The 14710-nt window shown below is 54.4% G+C and overlaps 1 protein-coding gene across 1 annotated transcript; it reads right to left on the reverse strand.

The window, feature by feature from the left end:
• Positions 1–865: 865 nt before the first annotated feature.
• Positions 866–7305, reverse strand: LOC112106669 (tetraspanin-1-like). Its single transcript, XM_024200046.1, has 7 exons — positions 7249–7305; positions 6861–7067; positions 4880–4954; positions 3481–3588; positions 2781–2921; positions 2085–2168; positions 866–1212 (listed from the first exon to the last, which is right to left on the reverse strand). Exons 1-7 carry the CDS (start codon positions 7303–7305, stop codon positions 1156–1158), a joined length of 729 nt encoding a protein of 242 aa, XP_024055814.1. The 3' UTR covers positions 866–1155.
• Positions 7306–14710: the final 7405 nt, after the last annotated feature.

Here is a 14710-nt window from a genome sequence, read left to right on the forward strand (position 1 = left end):
GAGAAATTAACCAGACAATTGAATTCCAGAAGGATAAGAGTCACCCCTTGGGAATTTAAGATCTGGTGCTGTCCATAATCCCAGGGGTGAATTTCACTCCAACATGAGCAAAGGGAAATAATCTTTTTTTCCCTTCAAAACCCAGCTTTGCTCTTCCCTGAACCCCGTCACTTTCAAACAGCCACTCGCAATAGCCAAGCTAACAACGTCTGCATAGAAAGATCGGGGATATTTAATTTATACAAACACAAAACACTGGCAGAGAAAACTTTGTCGGGTGCAGAAAACCAATGACACATTGTTGACTGGATCTTTTCCAAATGCACACAAGGGGGGAGGAAAAAGGGACATGAAATATTTCATTCGAATTCAAGTTCATGATGTGCTACATCAGTAAAAGTGCATCGTTTAAGTGTTTCTCAGATTGTCGGGCATTTTTAAAGCTGTAGTGAGCACAGAGGGATGAATGGAATTTGTAAGGATTCCCCCAAGTCTCTGCTTTCATTAAAAGAAGTGGGGAGGGAGCCAGGCTCTAGCTGTTACGGCTGCAAAGAAAACCTTCAAAATGTGAAGTAACCAATGCAGTGACATCTGCCTGAGTTTGCAGAGAGCCCGAATTGGTTACTCTGAAAGGGGTGACCTGCCCTTTTCATTGCAACTCAGACGCAATGAGAGTACGTTAAAACGTCAACATGGCTCACTGGGTCACAGCTCAAAGCATGTGACAAATGAAAGGAAGTACTGTAAGAGCTACATAAATGATCCTCAGTCAGTGCGTGTTTTGGGTAGGGTCTACAATAACACGTGGTAGGGGGCATGTTGGTTTCATTCTCCGCTTTTAGACGTTTAGACTGCCACCTTTAAGCTAATTTCTTGTTGCGCACACAAGAAAAACAAATCAGATCGAATTTATCATTGAAACAGACACAAAAAACAGCATGGGAAAGATACCATCCCACTTCCCACTGTAGTCTCATTGGCGTCGCAGCCATCTGATTGCTCAGCGCTATTACAGATTAACAGGAAACATTAGGGATTAGCGATTAATAAGAAAAGTTAGGTTTCTCTCGCAGTGAACCTCAGGGAGATGCAAAGGCAGGAGGAGTTGTGGATGGCAGGAGAGGCGTTTTGTGTTTCCGGTGGAAATCTTGTTTTTCAGCCGCTCGTACTGATCTGACAATACAGAACCAGGGAAACGGCCATTGCGGCCAGCTAGGAAACAAGAAAACAAAGAGGGAGACACATTTACTGCTCAACCCCTGGCTCTGTCATGGGCACAGCCCCCACTCCATCCCTTCCCGCCCCCTCCCCTGAGCCTGCCGTGTCCTCGCTCCTTCCCCCTCCCCCCAGAGCCTCCTGCACGCCACGAAACAGCTGATCGGGAGGTGCAGGGAGGGAGGGGGAGGCGCTGATCGGCGGGGCTGCCGGTGGGCGGGAGGCGCTGGGCGGGGCGGGGGAGCTGATGGGGGACTGATGGGGGACGTATTACTGTGGCTCTTTGGCAATGTACATGGGTAAATTCTGGCAAAGTGACAGGGCTGGGACCCGAGTCTCAGCAGGACTCGGGCTCAGAACCACCCCCCTTAGCAGGGTGCTGGGACCCGGCCCTGAGCGGCTGTTGACCCAAGGCACACTGATGTGTGCTCGGATGGAAGCAAGGTTTGGGCTCAAACCTGAGTCAGAGCTCAGTGTGACCAGGAAGGCATTTCCCCAGCCCTCGACTCATCGTTCATGGGAGTGGCCCACAAGCTATTACAGCCATTCACTCCTGGTGGGACGCTGGGTGCTGTTTAAACTCCGCTCCCCGAACAGCTATTCCAATGCCTCTCACTCCTATCCCGCCATATCCCCGGCTTCTCAACGTCACGCCTGAGCTCTGACACCACCAAACTTTTCAAGCCAAGATGCCGAGGGGCACGATCCAAGGAAAGATGACTGTCCCCCATTTTACAGGTGGGGAAACCGAGGCACGGAGCAGGGGCGTGTGGTGGTGGGGGGAGTTACTTGCCAGAGGTTACCCAGCAAGGCAGTAGCAGAGCCAGTTCTCGTGAGTCCTAGCCCATGAGTGTGCCACAAAAGCGTACCTCGAGCACACCGATTCCTAACGCCACCCCTCCAACGATCCTCCCGTTCCTGCTCAGGAAGGTCTGGAACTCATGCAAGCAGCCCTGGGAGGGGAAAGAGAATCACAGATGCAACAGCGGGCCCTGGCGATGGGGCCAGTGCGTCTCCTCTCGGCACTAGTGGCAGTCTCTCCCCACAACAGCCCATAGCAGCTCGTTAACCGGGGATGTGATTGTCATATCAAACCTAGGGCCAGATGCTCTGTTGGTGTGAAAAACCAACGGCAGTTCCACAAACTGTCCAGGGGAAAGTTTCTTCTTAGGCCAGGTCTATACTAGACAGGGTTGGCTGGTAGAGCTATGCAGCTCTATCAGCAAATCCTCTAGTGGAGATGCAGCATCTACCGGCAGAAGAGTTCATAGAGGTGCCCAGAGAGCAAGCCGGGCAATTCCTTCATCTTGGAATCTCAATCCAACCAGTTTTCCCGGGAGCAACTCTGCCTCAAGAACTGATGAATCAGAGCCCGAGGCAGACAGCAAACTCTACTCTTGCTAACCCAAAACGAAGAACACAGAATTTCTTCCCAAGACTGAAAACTTGCTCAGAACGCTAAAAAAGAAGAAGAATTTGGAAGGCCACGTATGTCAGTGCCACATACACTAACAACACATAGCCTGTCTCCTATGGCAAATACTTTGCTAAGCTCTTCTCCTTACCTGCTTGGTGCTGTCCAGTTCAGATTCCAGGCACTCATGCTTGGGCGGCAGGCAGCAGCCTGTGGGATAAGTCTGGCTGTGAGTTTGGTAGAAGTAGGAGCTGTTGAAATCCTTGTAGTTGTTGAAGCCACAGCACTTCAGCTAGAACAAGAACGCCAGTTGGTTAACAGCCACAGCCACGTTTTAGATTCACGTCCAGGACGGTTTGACTGCTGGGGGAGGATGCGGCTGTTGTAAAAACCTTGCCCTGCCCTGAAAATGGATCACATAGGCCTGATCGCTAACGGAAGTGGGTGGCTTTGCATTTAAGCTTGGCTGGGACGCAGGAGATCTACATTCAATTCCTAGCTCAGCTGTAGAGTCCCTGGGTGACCCCGGGCAAGATTCTGTGCCTCAGTTTCCCCCATCTGGAAAATGCAGCTCCCCAGTGGGCCAGCTTAGACTATCCAGAGCACAAAAGCCCTCCAGCCACACCCCTAGGAGTGATGTAAGAGCTGCCGCTGCAGGTGCTGAACTTCAAGCAGGTGCTCAAGTCCCACTGGAGTTAGATGTGTGCTAATGTGCTTTGCTGAATCGGGGCCTTCCAGCATGGAGATCCCCCCTCCCCCGCCCGCTGGTGGTGGAATTCCCCCTGCCCCCCATGCCTCAACTGGCTGAATCCATCTCTTCCAGGGGGAATGCCGAAATGCGCGCTGCTCACCTCCTTCATGGTTGTGTCCCAGATTGCAGTCACGTCGTCCTGCCTCCCGTAATCCTCTCGTAAAGTTTTCACAGCCCAGTTTTTCAGGTGCTCAATGAATATATCAGCCTGGAAACCAGAGACATGCACAGATTGGCACCGTCTTGTCTTTCGGGAGCTGTTTGGTTTTTCCTTTATTGAGTTTTGCAGACCAACAAAACAACCCCCCAATGCAACGAGCCAGGCACCGCACCAGCCCTCGGGAGACACCCAGGCAGACTAGTGTTTTATAGCTTTATCTTCTATTTGTTGAACCCAGGGACGGCCAGCCTGGATCAGCCCAACGGTCCATCTAACGCAATATCCCATCTCTGACAGTGGCCAAAGTCACATCCTTCAGAGGAAGGTATAAGATTAATTTCCTTTCCAGCACCCTTTATTTGCATTAACTATCACAACTCTACTGCTAGTAGGCATGTAATCATCCAACCCCTCTCTGAATTTTGCTATGTTCTCAACCTAAGAACCATCCAGTGGCAGAGAGTTCCGCAGACGAATAGCACGTTGTGTGAAAAAATATTTCTGTCAATCAATCTTGAGGTTGCCACCTTTCGATTCCAGTCAGTGTCCCCTTGATCTTGTGTTTTGACAGGGATTTTAAATGCTGACCCAGGGAAAAGTCATTAGGATTGGAGCTGGACAAATTATTTTTTTTTGGGGGGGGGGGGGGGACAATGCTTATTGGCCAAAAATGCAGTTTTGGTTGAATTCGCTGCATAGTTTCAGCCCTCCCCCCCAAAAAAGGGTGGGGGGGTCTCCTAAAAAGTCAAAACATTTCATTTCTACATTTAATTAAATTTAACGAAAAAACCAAACAAACCCCAAAAGGGTAAAAAAACCCCACCCAAACCCAAAACAAACCCAGAACAACTTTTTTTTTCAGTTTTTCGTTTTGGCAAGAAAAAAAATGAATGTTTGGGGTCAACCCAAAACAATGTTTAAAACAATTTCAGTTCAGCCACTGACCCAAAACCTCAGTGGCTCACTCAGCTGTCTCTAGGCTCAGTGAGTACAAGGCACTGTTATTGACACGGTTATTTACAACATCTCGGGAGACAAGCCTAGGCCAGGGCCCCGGGGGTGCTCCAGGAGAGAACCCAGGAATCCTGACTCCCGGGACTTTCCACCTCCCTTAGCAGAGTCCCCCTAGGTCCTGTTTTCGAGGCGGAGGAGAGCAGTCGAACAGCTCCCAGCCTGGGGGGCTCTGACTCAACGCCGGGAGTGGAGGACAGCGGCGGCTCACCGAACTGCTCTGTTCTCTACACTCCCTGGTGCTCTGTACAGGATCCTGGGCTGGATGGACTGCGGTCTGCCCCAGGCTGGCAGCTCGGATGTTCTCAAAGCCCAGCCTTTAACTTACCACGGAGGAGAAGGCGAGGACGACGACGGCCCCCGCGACCTCAGCGATGAAGAGAATCAGGATAATGACAAAGAACTGGAGACAGAGAGAGACCAAGATCAAAAGCCGCCCGTGCCAGCACAGAGGCCTCCCCCTATGCAGGAGCCATGCCCGGGGGGCTGGAGCAAAGGGGCTTCAGGCAAGAGCTGCTACTACTGCCAGTACCAGGTGTGGCGGCTCGCAGGTGGTCACGTCCGCAAGGGGCCTACGCGCCCAAGGGCCAGAGCTGGGTATTTAGGCACTGAAGATGCAGAGCCAAAGGGAATGAGGCACCCAACTCACTGGGGCACTTTTTACATTCCAGTAGGCACCTGTTTTATTAAAGGGCTCATCAGTCCAGCTGACAAAGGTCTAACAAGGTCCAGCGGCTGGAAGTCGGAGCTAGACTCATTCAGACTGGAAATAAGGTGCAGGTTATTAACCGGGAGGGTAGTTAACCATTCGAACAAGTTCCAAAGGGCTGGGGCAGCGTCTCCCTCACTGGCCGTGTTCAAATCAAGACAGGATGTTTTTCTAAAAGATCTGCTCTCGCTCAAACAGGAACTGAGTTGGGAAAGGTCGATCGGCCTGTGTTATACAGGAGGTCAGGCTGGGGGATCACAATGGTCCCTTCTGGCTTTAGCATCTAGGAATCTGCTTCTGAGCTACCTTGTAAATCTGGCTTCCAGCCCCTAGGGGAGACAGTGCGGGTTCGGTGTTAGCTACAGAGATACCGACTTCTGGAAGAGTCTGAGCTCCAAGCTAGCTGGGAAATTATATTTTCCCCCTGGACATTTTGACAAAATTTTGTACATTTTCATCAAATGTTTCTTAGAAATATTTCAGGTTCTCATCCACCTCCTCCCCACAAAAAGTTGTGGTATTTTTCTATCAAAACCTGACCTTTCTCAAAGCCACAAAACACCGGTTGCTGAAAACCAATTCTCCCTCCTCGCGCTGGCTTTCAGGGGTGGGGTATTTTGGGCAGAAACCTGAACATTTCCAATGGCAGTGGGAATTTGGGGGGTGAAAATGTCCGAGAAAACCTTGAGAGGGAAATGTTCCCATCTCCCAACCCAGAGAGATGGCAGGAGTGGGGCAGAGCTGGTAAACTCTTTTTGTGGGAAATATCTCACCGGTTTCCACGGTGGGACTCGAACCCAGGCCTACAGAGTGATCAGCCAGCCACCTCCTCATGCTGTCATAGCCTGTCTCCCTGGCAATTCGCAAGCCACAGAGGGTGCACACCGTTGGACGGTCTGCCCCGAGAGAGCCAGCTGACCATTGTGTAACAATCCCTAATTGGCTCCTTGATGCTCCATAAGCCCCTGGGATCCCGGGAAGCGCCCAGAGGATACCAATGTGACCAGCTGTCGTGACGGGGCTGCTTCTCTGCCAGTATTGACCTTGGCACCAACCTGTCTCCCGCTCGAGCCCTGGAACCCCAATGCTGACCCTGATACCTGGCGCTGGCCCTTGGCCTGGACTCCATCTCTGGCTCTGCCCCTCGGCTTGACTCAAGACTCAAACCCTGGGTTTGCCGTTCAGCTCCTCTGACCCCGGGCTGTGGTTCCTGCCCCTACACCTGCCTCCCTTCGCCCAGGATTCTGACAAAGGTTCAAAACGGAACCGGTTCTGCAGACGTTGCCACGACCTCCATCCCCATTGTAGGTAGGGGAAACTGAGGCATGCAGCGGCGCTGTGCCAAAGGTCACTCGGCGTCTGGGACAAAGCCAGAATCTGAAACAAAATGTCCCGCGTCCTAGCCAACCCCCTTAGCAACCCCTCTGCCCAGGAGCACTCAGTGCCCAAAGGCAGGTCTGGCTGCTCTCCCCGCTGCGGACTGGGGAGAGTGAAGCCCAGAGGGGAGCTGGCTGGCCCGAGGTCCCGGAGACTCCTGGATCCCAGGCCAGCGCTCTGCCCGTTAGCCCCCAGCCCTTCCCAGTTGTCCTGCAGCCCCTACCAGCAGCAGCATGCACTTGCTCTCCTTCATGGCCCCGCAGCAGCCCAGGAAGCCCATGAGCAGCAGGAAGGTGCCGACAGCGATGCACAGGTACCCCACGTTGATCAGCTGCATCAGCTGGGGCGCGGCGGCCCCCAGGATCTGCACGAAGGAGCCTCCATCCACCTTCACCCAGATGCCGATGCCCAGCACGGCCAAGCCGCTCAGCTGGGGGAGAGAGGAGAGAGGCTGGTAAGCAGCGAGCGGCCTCCCTTCATTCCCCACCGCGGTACGGGGCCACGTCCTGCACTGCAGCTCCCAGGGTTACCCCCAGCCTGCAGGGCCTTCTCCTCCCCGTCCACACTGAATCAGAGCCCCCAGCCCACCAGCCGGGGCTTCGCCTACTCACAAATATAACGCCGTTGAACACAAACATCATCATCTTCAGGAAGGAGAAGCACCCCATCTTCCAGCACCTACACGGGGAGGAGAAGGGGGGCAGTAAAGACGTGGGGTTCAGCATGGCCCCGCTCAGTCGGGGGCCAGGGGGGGCTGTGCAGCGCCCGGCACTACCGGGGCCCCCCTGACTCGGTGTGAGTCTCTAGGCACTACTGTCATACACCCAATAAATAAGGTGATAGCTCTGACCCTGCAAAGCCTTCTCAGGCCCAGACTTGTCCAAGCCGCCTGAGATAAGAAGTGTGATTAGAGGGGTGAAGCAGACCACGCAGAGGACAAAGAGGATGTGGTTTTTTCCCCACTGTTTACAGTGTTGCCAACTCTCACTATATTTGGGGTTTTTCTTAAAGCCTCAGCCGCTGGAGTCAGGTGATTTTATGAGACTCACAGTTTTCATTTAAAAAAGAAAAGAAAAGAAAAATAAAGCAACTTTCTAGCTCTCCCGGCTGCAGAGAGAAGCTTGCAGATGTGACCCCCAAAGACTCAACAAACGGAAGGGAAAGAAACCGATCCCCAGAAAATTGATTAAAAAAAACCAACAGCTCATGATTTTTGAAAGGCCACAGTGACGATTTCCGAACGGTCCGGGCCAGCCGCGTTCCAGACGCTGATATGAAATAACTCTTCCCCCTCCAGCCAGGTTGCAGTGGAGCTCACACCTTGTATGCCTGGCGGTGAGACATTTTCATAAATAGTCCATCAATTGTCAAACCACTGACATCGCTTATAACCAGGGCTTATAACTGTCTAGAACATCATCCCCCGAGGACCGTCCCAGCTGACAGCAAGAGCCTCCAGGAGCTCCAGCCGTTTAGCTAAACAAAGAGGAGGTTAACGGGTGACTCGATCACAGTCTAAGTACCTATAGGGGGACAAATACTTGACCATAGGGAGCTCTTCAATCTAACAAAAGCCAATGGCTGGAAGTTGAAGCTAGACCAATTCTGACTGGCAATAAGGCCCAAATTTGTACTGGGGAGAGTAATTACCCAGCGGCCCAGCTTCCCCCGGGTCCCGGTGGATTGTAAGCACTGGCGGTTTTTACATCAGGGTGGGTGTTTGTCTCAGGTCTGAACCGAATCCCCAGGGCCTGGGTTCTCCAGGAGCTCAGACCAGAAGATCGCAATGGTCCTTTCTGGCCTGGGGATCTAGGACGCTGTGAACTCGGATCACACGAGCTGCTCACGTCTGTAATAGGCTCAGAGCGTTGGTGCATCGTGTGCTGACCCTTTGCAAACCACTGAATGCGCGACCGCAGTAAAAAGCAGAGAGGGATTCGCTTTCCCCCTGGAGCGGGAGTAAAGCACCATGAAAGCAGCTGCTAGGTTTTAAAGCCAGATGGGACAATTGAGAACAATACCTCACTCTTACGTAGCTTCTTCCATCGTAGATCCGCAAAATGAGGCCAATCTCATTAGCTAGCTGGGGAAACTGAGGCAGGGAAGTGCCAGGCCAGGTGCTGAGTGGGTAGTAGAACCCCAGTCTGCAGAGTGCTAGTCTTTTGCTCTGGGGACTGGCCCATGCTCCCTCTGACCTCCTCCCGCCTGCAGGCCTAGAAACTCACTCAAGCTCATTACGTCCAGCTGCGCTAGATTTGGAAGGACGTCCTGTCTTGACTGACAGCGGGCATGTGATGGAGAATCTGCCCTGGCCCTGGGACAGCTGCTCCAATGGTTAATTCCCCTCCCAGTTCAAAATCTGCCCCTTCTTTCCAGTCTGAATTGTCCAGCTTTGGCTCCAGCCACGGGGTCTCATCAGTTGTCTGCTCTGGGGCCTCTCCTCCCGCCATGGCTCCTTGGCACTGGGCTCACGTCACGGGCTGCCCCGTGCTGGGGCCAGCAAGGACCTTTGCTCGGTCGCTCCTCACTGCTTCAGGAGCTGGGCAGGTTCCCAAGCGGTGCCTCCCACGAGATGTGGAAGCTATAGAAGAGGCGGCTGGGCCTGGAGAAGCAAGTCACTGAGCCGGGAAGAGGGGGTGGGGAGGGCTCAGGTGCCAGTTCCGCGGGGCTCAGCCTTCCCTCCCACGTAGCCCACAAGACTCTGCACAAGCTGCTGGGGGCCGTGCCACCCCAGCCCCTGCTCTGGCTACTGGAAGGGGAGTGAGTCCGGGTGAGCCTTGCAGACTCATCACATCCAACAGCCACCCAGCGCACGGCTCCCGCGAAGGACTGGCCGGAGCAGACTGGAGCAGGGCCTTGCCCGTCTCCCAGCAGCGATGGGACAACCTGCCCTGCGGCTCCAGGCTCCTCCCCGCACCGCTGCTCCCCAAGGCCACCTCTGCAGCATCTTCTCCTGCAGCTGAAGCTGTTGCCTAGCAGCAGCCAATCGGCTGGGAACCGCCCGCACCCCTTTATCCTGGGGGTGCCGCTAACGGCAGCCTCCCGCTAGGAGAGCTCAGGGGCCCCAGGGCGGGGCCCCGAAACCTGTCCAGCAGCGAATCCAGCAGGCTTCAGCCTGACTCCCTGTGTTGTGTGTGGTCTGCAGGGCTGGGACTGCAGGGGGCTGCGGGCTGGAGTTGAGGGGCATCGGCAGAGCCACGTGGGTGCTGATGGCTGGCGCTGAAGCTCCATCTGCAGTGGGAGCCCAGCGCTCTGCTGGTGAGACCCGTGTGCAAAGCAGGCACAGAAACGCAGGCAAGTCACGCCTGCCCTGTGCCTCAGTTTCCCCATATGTGAAATGGGAGTAACCCTCACAGTAAGGATAAATCTATTGTCCACAGTGCTAGAGTGTCAGGAGTGAGGCCACAGGCAAAGCTAGGCGGGGAGCCCAGGGCTGGGAGAGCAGGGGGCTGCAGGTCGGGATTGAGGGGCACTGGCAGAGCTGGGGGGAGCCCAGGGCTGGGCTAGCAGGGGCTGCAGGTTGGGATTGAGGGGCACTGGCAGAGCTGGGGGGGGAGCCCAGGGCAGGGCTGGGGGGCTGTGGGTCGGGATTGCGGGGCACTGGCATGTTGGGAACTACACATCTATGACAGAAGAATATAGAGACCCAGCGTTTTATCAAACTGGGTCAGATTTCAGGTTTGCAGGAAATCTCCTGCAGATGTTGCAGTTTCACCCTTTGCTCTCCTGCCCCACACATCTCTCCAGAAAACACTGGCCCCTCTGTTGATAACAGAAGAACAGCCAGCCTGGGTCAGACCAAAGGTCCATCTAGCCCAGTGTCCTGTCTGCCGACAGTGGCCAATGCCAGGTGCCCCAGAGGGAATGAACAGAACAGGGCAATTATTGAGTGATCCATCCCCTGTCGCCCATTCCCAGTTTCTGGCAAACAGAGGCTAGGGACACCCCCCCTGCCCATCCTGGCTAATAGCCATTGATGGACCCATCCTCCAGGAACTTATCTAGTTCCCTGTTATAGTCTTGGCCTTCAACATCCTCTGGCAAGGAGTTCCATAGGTTGACTGTGCGCTGTGTGAAGAAATACTTCCTTTTGTTTGTTTAAACCTGCAGCCTATTAATTCCATTGGGTGACCCCTAGTTCTTGTGTTATGAGAAGGAGTAAATAACACTTCTTTATTTACTTTCTCCACACCAGTCATGATTTTATAGACCTCTATCCTATCCCCCCCTTAGTCGTCTCTTTTCCAAGCTGAAAAGTCCCAGTTTTATTAATCTCTCCTCATACGGCAGCCGTTCCATACCCCTAATCATTTTTGTTGCCCTTTTCTGAACCTTTTCCAAATCCAATATATATTTTTTGAGACGGGGCGACCACATCTGCACGCAGTATTCAAGGTGTGGACATACCATGGATTTATATAGAGGCAATATGATATTTTCTGTCCCTTTCTTAATGATTCCCAACATTCTGTTTGCTTTTTTGACTGCACTGCACATTGAGTGGATGTTTTCAGAGAACTATCCACCATGACTCCAAGATCTCTTTCTTGAGTGGTAACAGATAATTTAGACCCCATCATTTCATATGTATAGTTGGGGTTATGTTTTCCAATGTGCATTACTTTGCATTTATCAACATTGAATTTCATCTGCCATTTTGTTGCCCAGTCACCGAGTTTTGAGAGATCCCTTTGTAGCTCTTCGCAGTCTGCCTGGGACTTAACTATCTTGAGTAGTTTTGTATCATCTTCAAATTTTGCCACCTCACTGTTTACCCCTTTTTCCAGATCGTTTATGAATATGTTGAATAGGACTGGGCCCAGTACAGACCCCTGGGGGGCACCACTATTTACCTCTCTCCATTGTGAAAACTGACCATTTATTCCTACCCTTTGTTTCCTGTCTTTTAACCAGTTTCCAATCCATGAGAGGACCTTCCCTCTTATCCCATGACAGCTTCCTTTGCTTAAGAGCCTTTGGTGAGGGACCACAGCACACTGTGTACGAAGTGCTAGCTCTGTGCGCGCGCACAGACACAGACACACACACACACGCCTGCACACATGCACACACACGCCTGCACATGCACACGCACGCACACACACACGCCTGCACACACACATGTGCCTACATGCACACACACACACATAGCTGCACATGCAGGCACACACACACACGCCTGCACACGCACACACATGCACACTCACACACCTGCACTCATGCACACACACACACACACTCGCCTGCACATACATGCATACACACACACATAGTTGCACACGCACGCACACAGACACGTCTGCATACGCGCACACACACACCTGCACACACACATGCCTGCACACACACATGCCTGCACACACACACACACACATGCACACACACGCCTGCACACACAAATATGCCTGCACACACAGACACACACATGCACACACACATGCACACACACATGCACACACATGCCTGCACACACACACACGAACACACACACACCTGCACACACGCGCACACATGCGCACGACACACATGCCTGCACACACACGCCTACACACACACATGCACACTTGCACACACACACACACATGTATACACACACACACACATGCACACACACACGCCTGCACACACACACATGCCTGCACACACACACACACATGCACACACACACACATATGCACACACATATGCCTGCACACACAAACACACACACACACACACACCTGCACACACACACATGTACACACACACATGCCTGCACACACACACACACACACACATGCCTGCACACACACACCCCTGCACACGCACATGCATGCGCACACACACTCACACATGCACACACATGCATGCGCGCACACACATTTGGCTTCTGGTACGGTTCAGAAGCCCACCAGAAGGTCCTGGCTCGGTGATTCACCGGCCACTTGCGCTGGGAAGCCCGATTAGGTCGTGATCATCAGATCACGTCTCCCTGGGAGGAGGGAGCAGCCGGGGCAAGAGCTCCCGGAGCGACGAGAATCCTCCTTCCGTCCACCCCGCCTCGGGGGTAGAAACCAGGGTGGGCAGAACCGAGCTGGAAAGGGTCTGATGTGTCTGGGGCGCTGGATCTAACCGCGACCTGCTGGGACCTCAGCTGGGGTAAACCGGCTGCCTTGCAGTCAGTGGAGTGACGCTTGTCCCCACACCAGCTGCAGATCTGGGTGCATAGCTCCCTCCCTCCCCCGAGGGGTTGCAGCGCTCCCGGGGCTGCGGGTGCCTTCCTGCCATTAGTGCTAATGGAAGGTGCCCGCCTGGACTGGAACAAACGGAGGCGGGGGGGGGGGGGGATAGAAAGCACTTAGAGCAGGCCCTCAGCATACGGGCGTACCCGAGAGCGCAGACTTGGGCATCGCTGCCAGCCAGTCTGGACTCTGCCCTCCTCGCCAGTCGCAGTAGCGGGGCCGGATACCCACTCTCGGCCAGCTTCGCCCCTCACCCAAATCTGCCGGCTCCGGAGGCCGGAATCCGGGCGCTTGCTCCCCACGGCAGAATCCCCCACGGCCCTTGCGGGCTGGGGACTGGAGGGGAGAACAGGCAGCAGCACCATCGGGCCGGCTTGGACCCTGACACGCTCTTCAGCCCAGCGCCCAGGCGGGACATGAAGCGACGTTGGCCCCCGCCGGCCCCTCGGAGCCCAGGCCCTTGTCGCTTGGGCGGGCACAGTCCAAACAAGGGATGAGCCAAGCGGCACCATCCCAGGCCTGAATCTCCCAGGGCCTAATCCTCGGCTGGCGTAAGACGGGCACCACTCCGTTGATTTCCCCAAGCTACAGCAGAGGACCTGGCCTCCGTTGGCTACACAAGCAAGAGAAATGCAGGTATTGGCCACGCAAAAAACTCTTACCTCTTGGAGGGGTGGCTGGGAAGTTTGGTGTGTGTGTGTGTGTGTGTGTGTGTGTGTGCGGGTCAGTGTGCAGGGTGTGGGTGTGTGTCTCCTTTCCACAGGGTGTGTGTGTGTGTGTAGGGGTGTGTGTGCGTGTATGTGTGCGCGGGTGTGTGTGTGCGTGCGGGGGTGTGTGCAGGTGTGTGTGTGTGGGTGTGGGTGGGTGTCTCCTTTCCACAGGGTGTGGCTCCCCACCTGCACAACAGTGAGCTGCGGCTCCGTGGTTCAGTCTCCGCTCTCTGGGCTGGAGTTGCGCCTGCTTCTGGGACTTCATCGCCCTCCCCACCTGATCCCGCCTGAACTCCCAGCCGGGCAGGGGGAGGGGAATACATGCAACTGGCTTGTACACTCGCGGCTTTAACGCTTTGCTTCCCGAGGTGAGGGCAGAGCTTTCCGTGGGGCTCGGGGCCCAGCCGAACATCGGCCCAGAGGAACGTGGGGTGCAGTTCCCTCGAGCCTGCGGGGAGCGCAGGTTACCCGGAGACTTGGGGAGAGGAGCTTTGGAAAACCCCACCTATTATTATCTGTGTTCTGGTAACGCTGCTAGGACATGGCTGAGATTGGGGCTCCGTGGTGCTGGGCGCTGCCCAGACCCCGGCCGAGATCAGGGCCCCGTTGTGCCGGGCGCTGCCCAGACCCCAACCGAGATCAGGGCCCCGTTGTGCCGGGCGCTGCCCAGACCCCAACCGAGATCAGGGCCCCGTTGTGCCGGGCGCTGCCCAGACCCCAACCGAGATCAGGGCCCCATACCACGGGCGCTGCGCAGCCACAGAGAGAGTCAGCCCCTGCTCTGAAGAGCTCACAGTCTGAACAGACAGAAGGTGGGAGAACGGATTATTATTCCCGCTGTACAGATGGGGAAGCTGAGGCCCAGGGAGGGTACGGCGAGAGTTTGAAAAGGTGACTCATGACTGTGGGATTGCTCATCTGGAAACCTGTTAAAGGGACTGAATTTCATTTCAGTGCAGTAAAGAATCTACCAAACTTTCCAGAGAGACACGGAGGTGAGGGCCTTTTATTGGACCAACTGCTGTTGGTGAAAAAGACGAGCTTTCGAGCTACACAGAGCTCTTCTTCAGATAGATCCATCTGTCCCAAACACCCCTCGGTCTGTCTGTCCCCAAACACCCCCTCGGTCTGTCTGTCTGTCT

The sequence above is a fragment of the Terrapene carolina genome, unplaced genomic scaffold, assembly GCF_002925995.2.
Source record: "Terrapene carolina triunguis isolate 2854851 unplaced genomic scaffold, T_m_triunguis-2.0 Scaffold833, whole genome shotgun sequence".
NCBI classification, from domain to species: domain Eukaryota; kingdom Metazoa; phylum Chordata; order Testudines; family Emydidae; genus Terrapene; species Terrapene triunguis.

Excerpts from the sequence above, each read along its gene's own strand:
- LOC112106669 (XM_024200046.1), bottom strand. The coding sequence starts at position 7,305 with ATGGGGTGCTTCTCCTTCCTGAAGATGATGATGTTTGTGTTCAACGGC. Across the intron at positions 3,589-4,879 it reads TCCTCGCCTTCTCCTCCGTG|GCTGATATATTCATTGAGCA; the intron begins GTAAGTTAAAGG and ends TCTGGTTTCCAG. Across the intron at positions 2,169-2,780 it reads AACTGGACAGCACCAAGCAG|GGCTGCTTGCATGAGTTCCA; the intron begins GTAAGGAGAAGA and ends TTCCCCTCCCAG.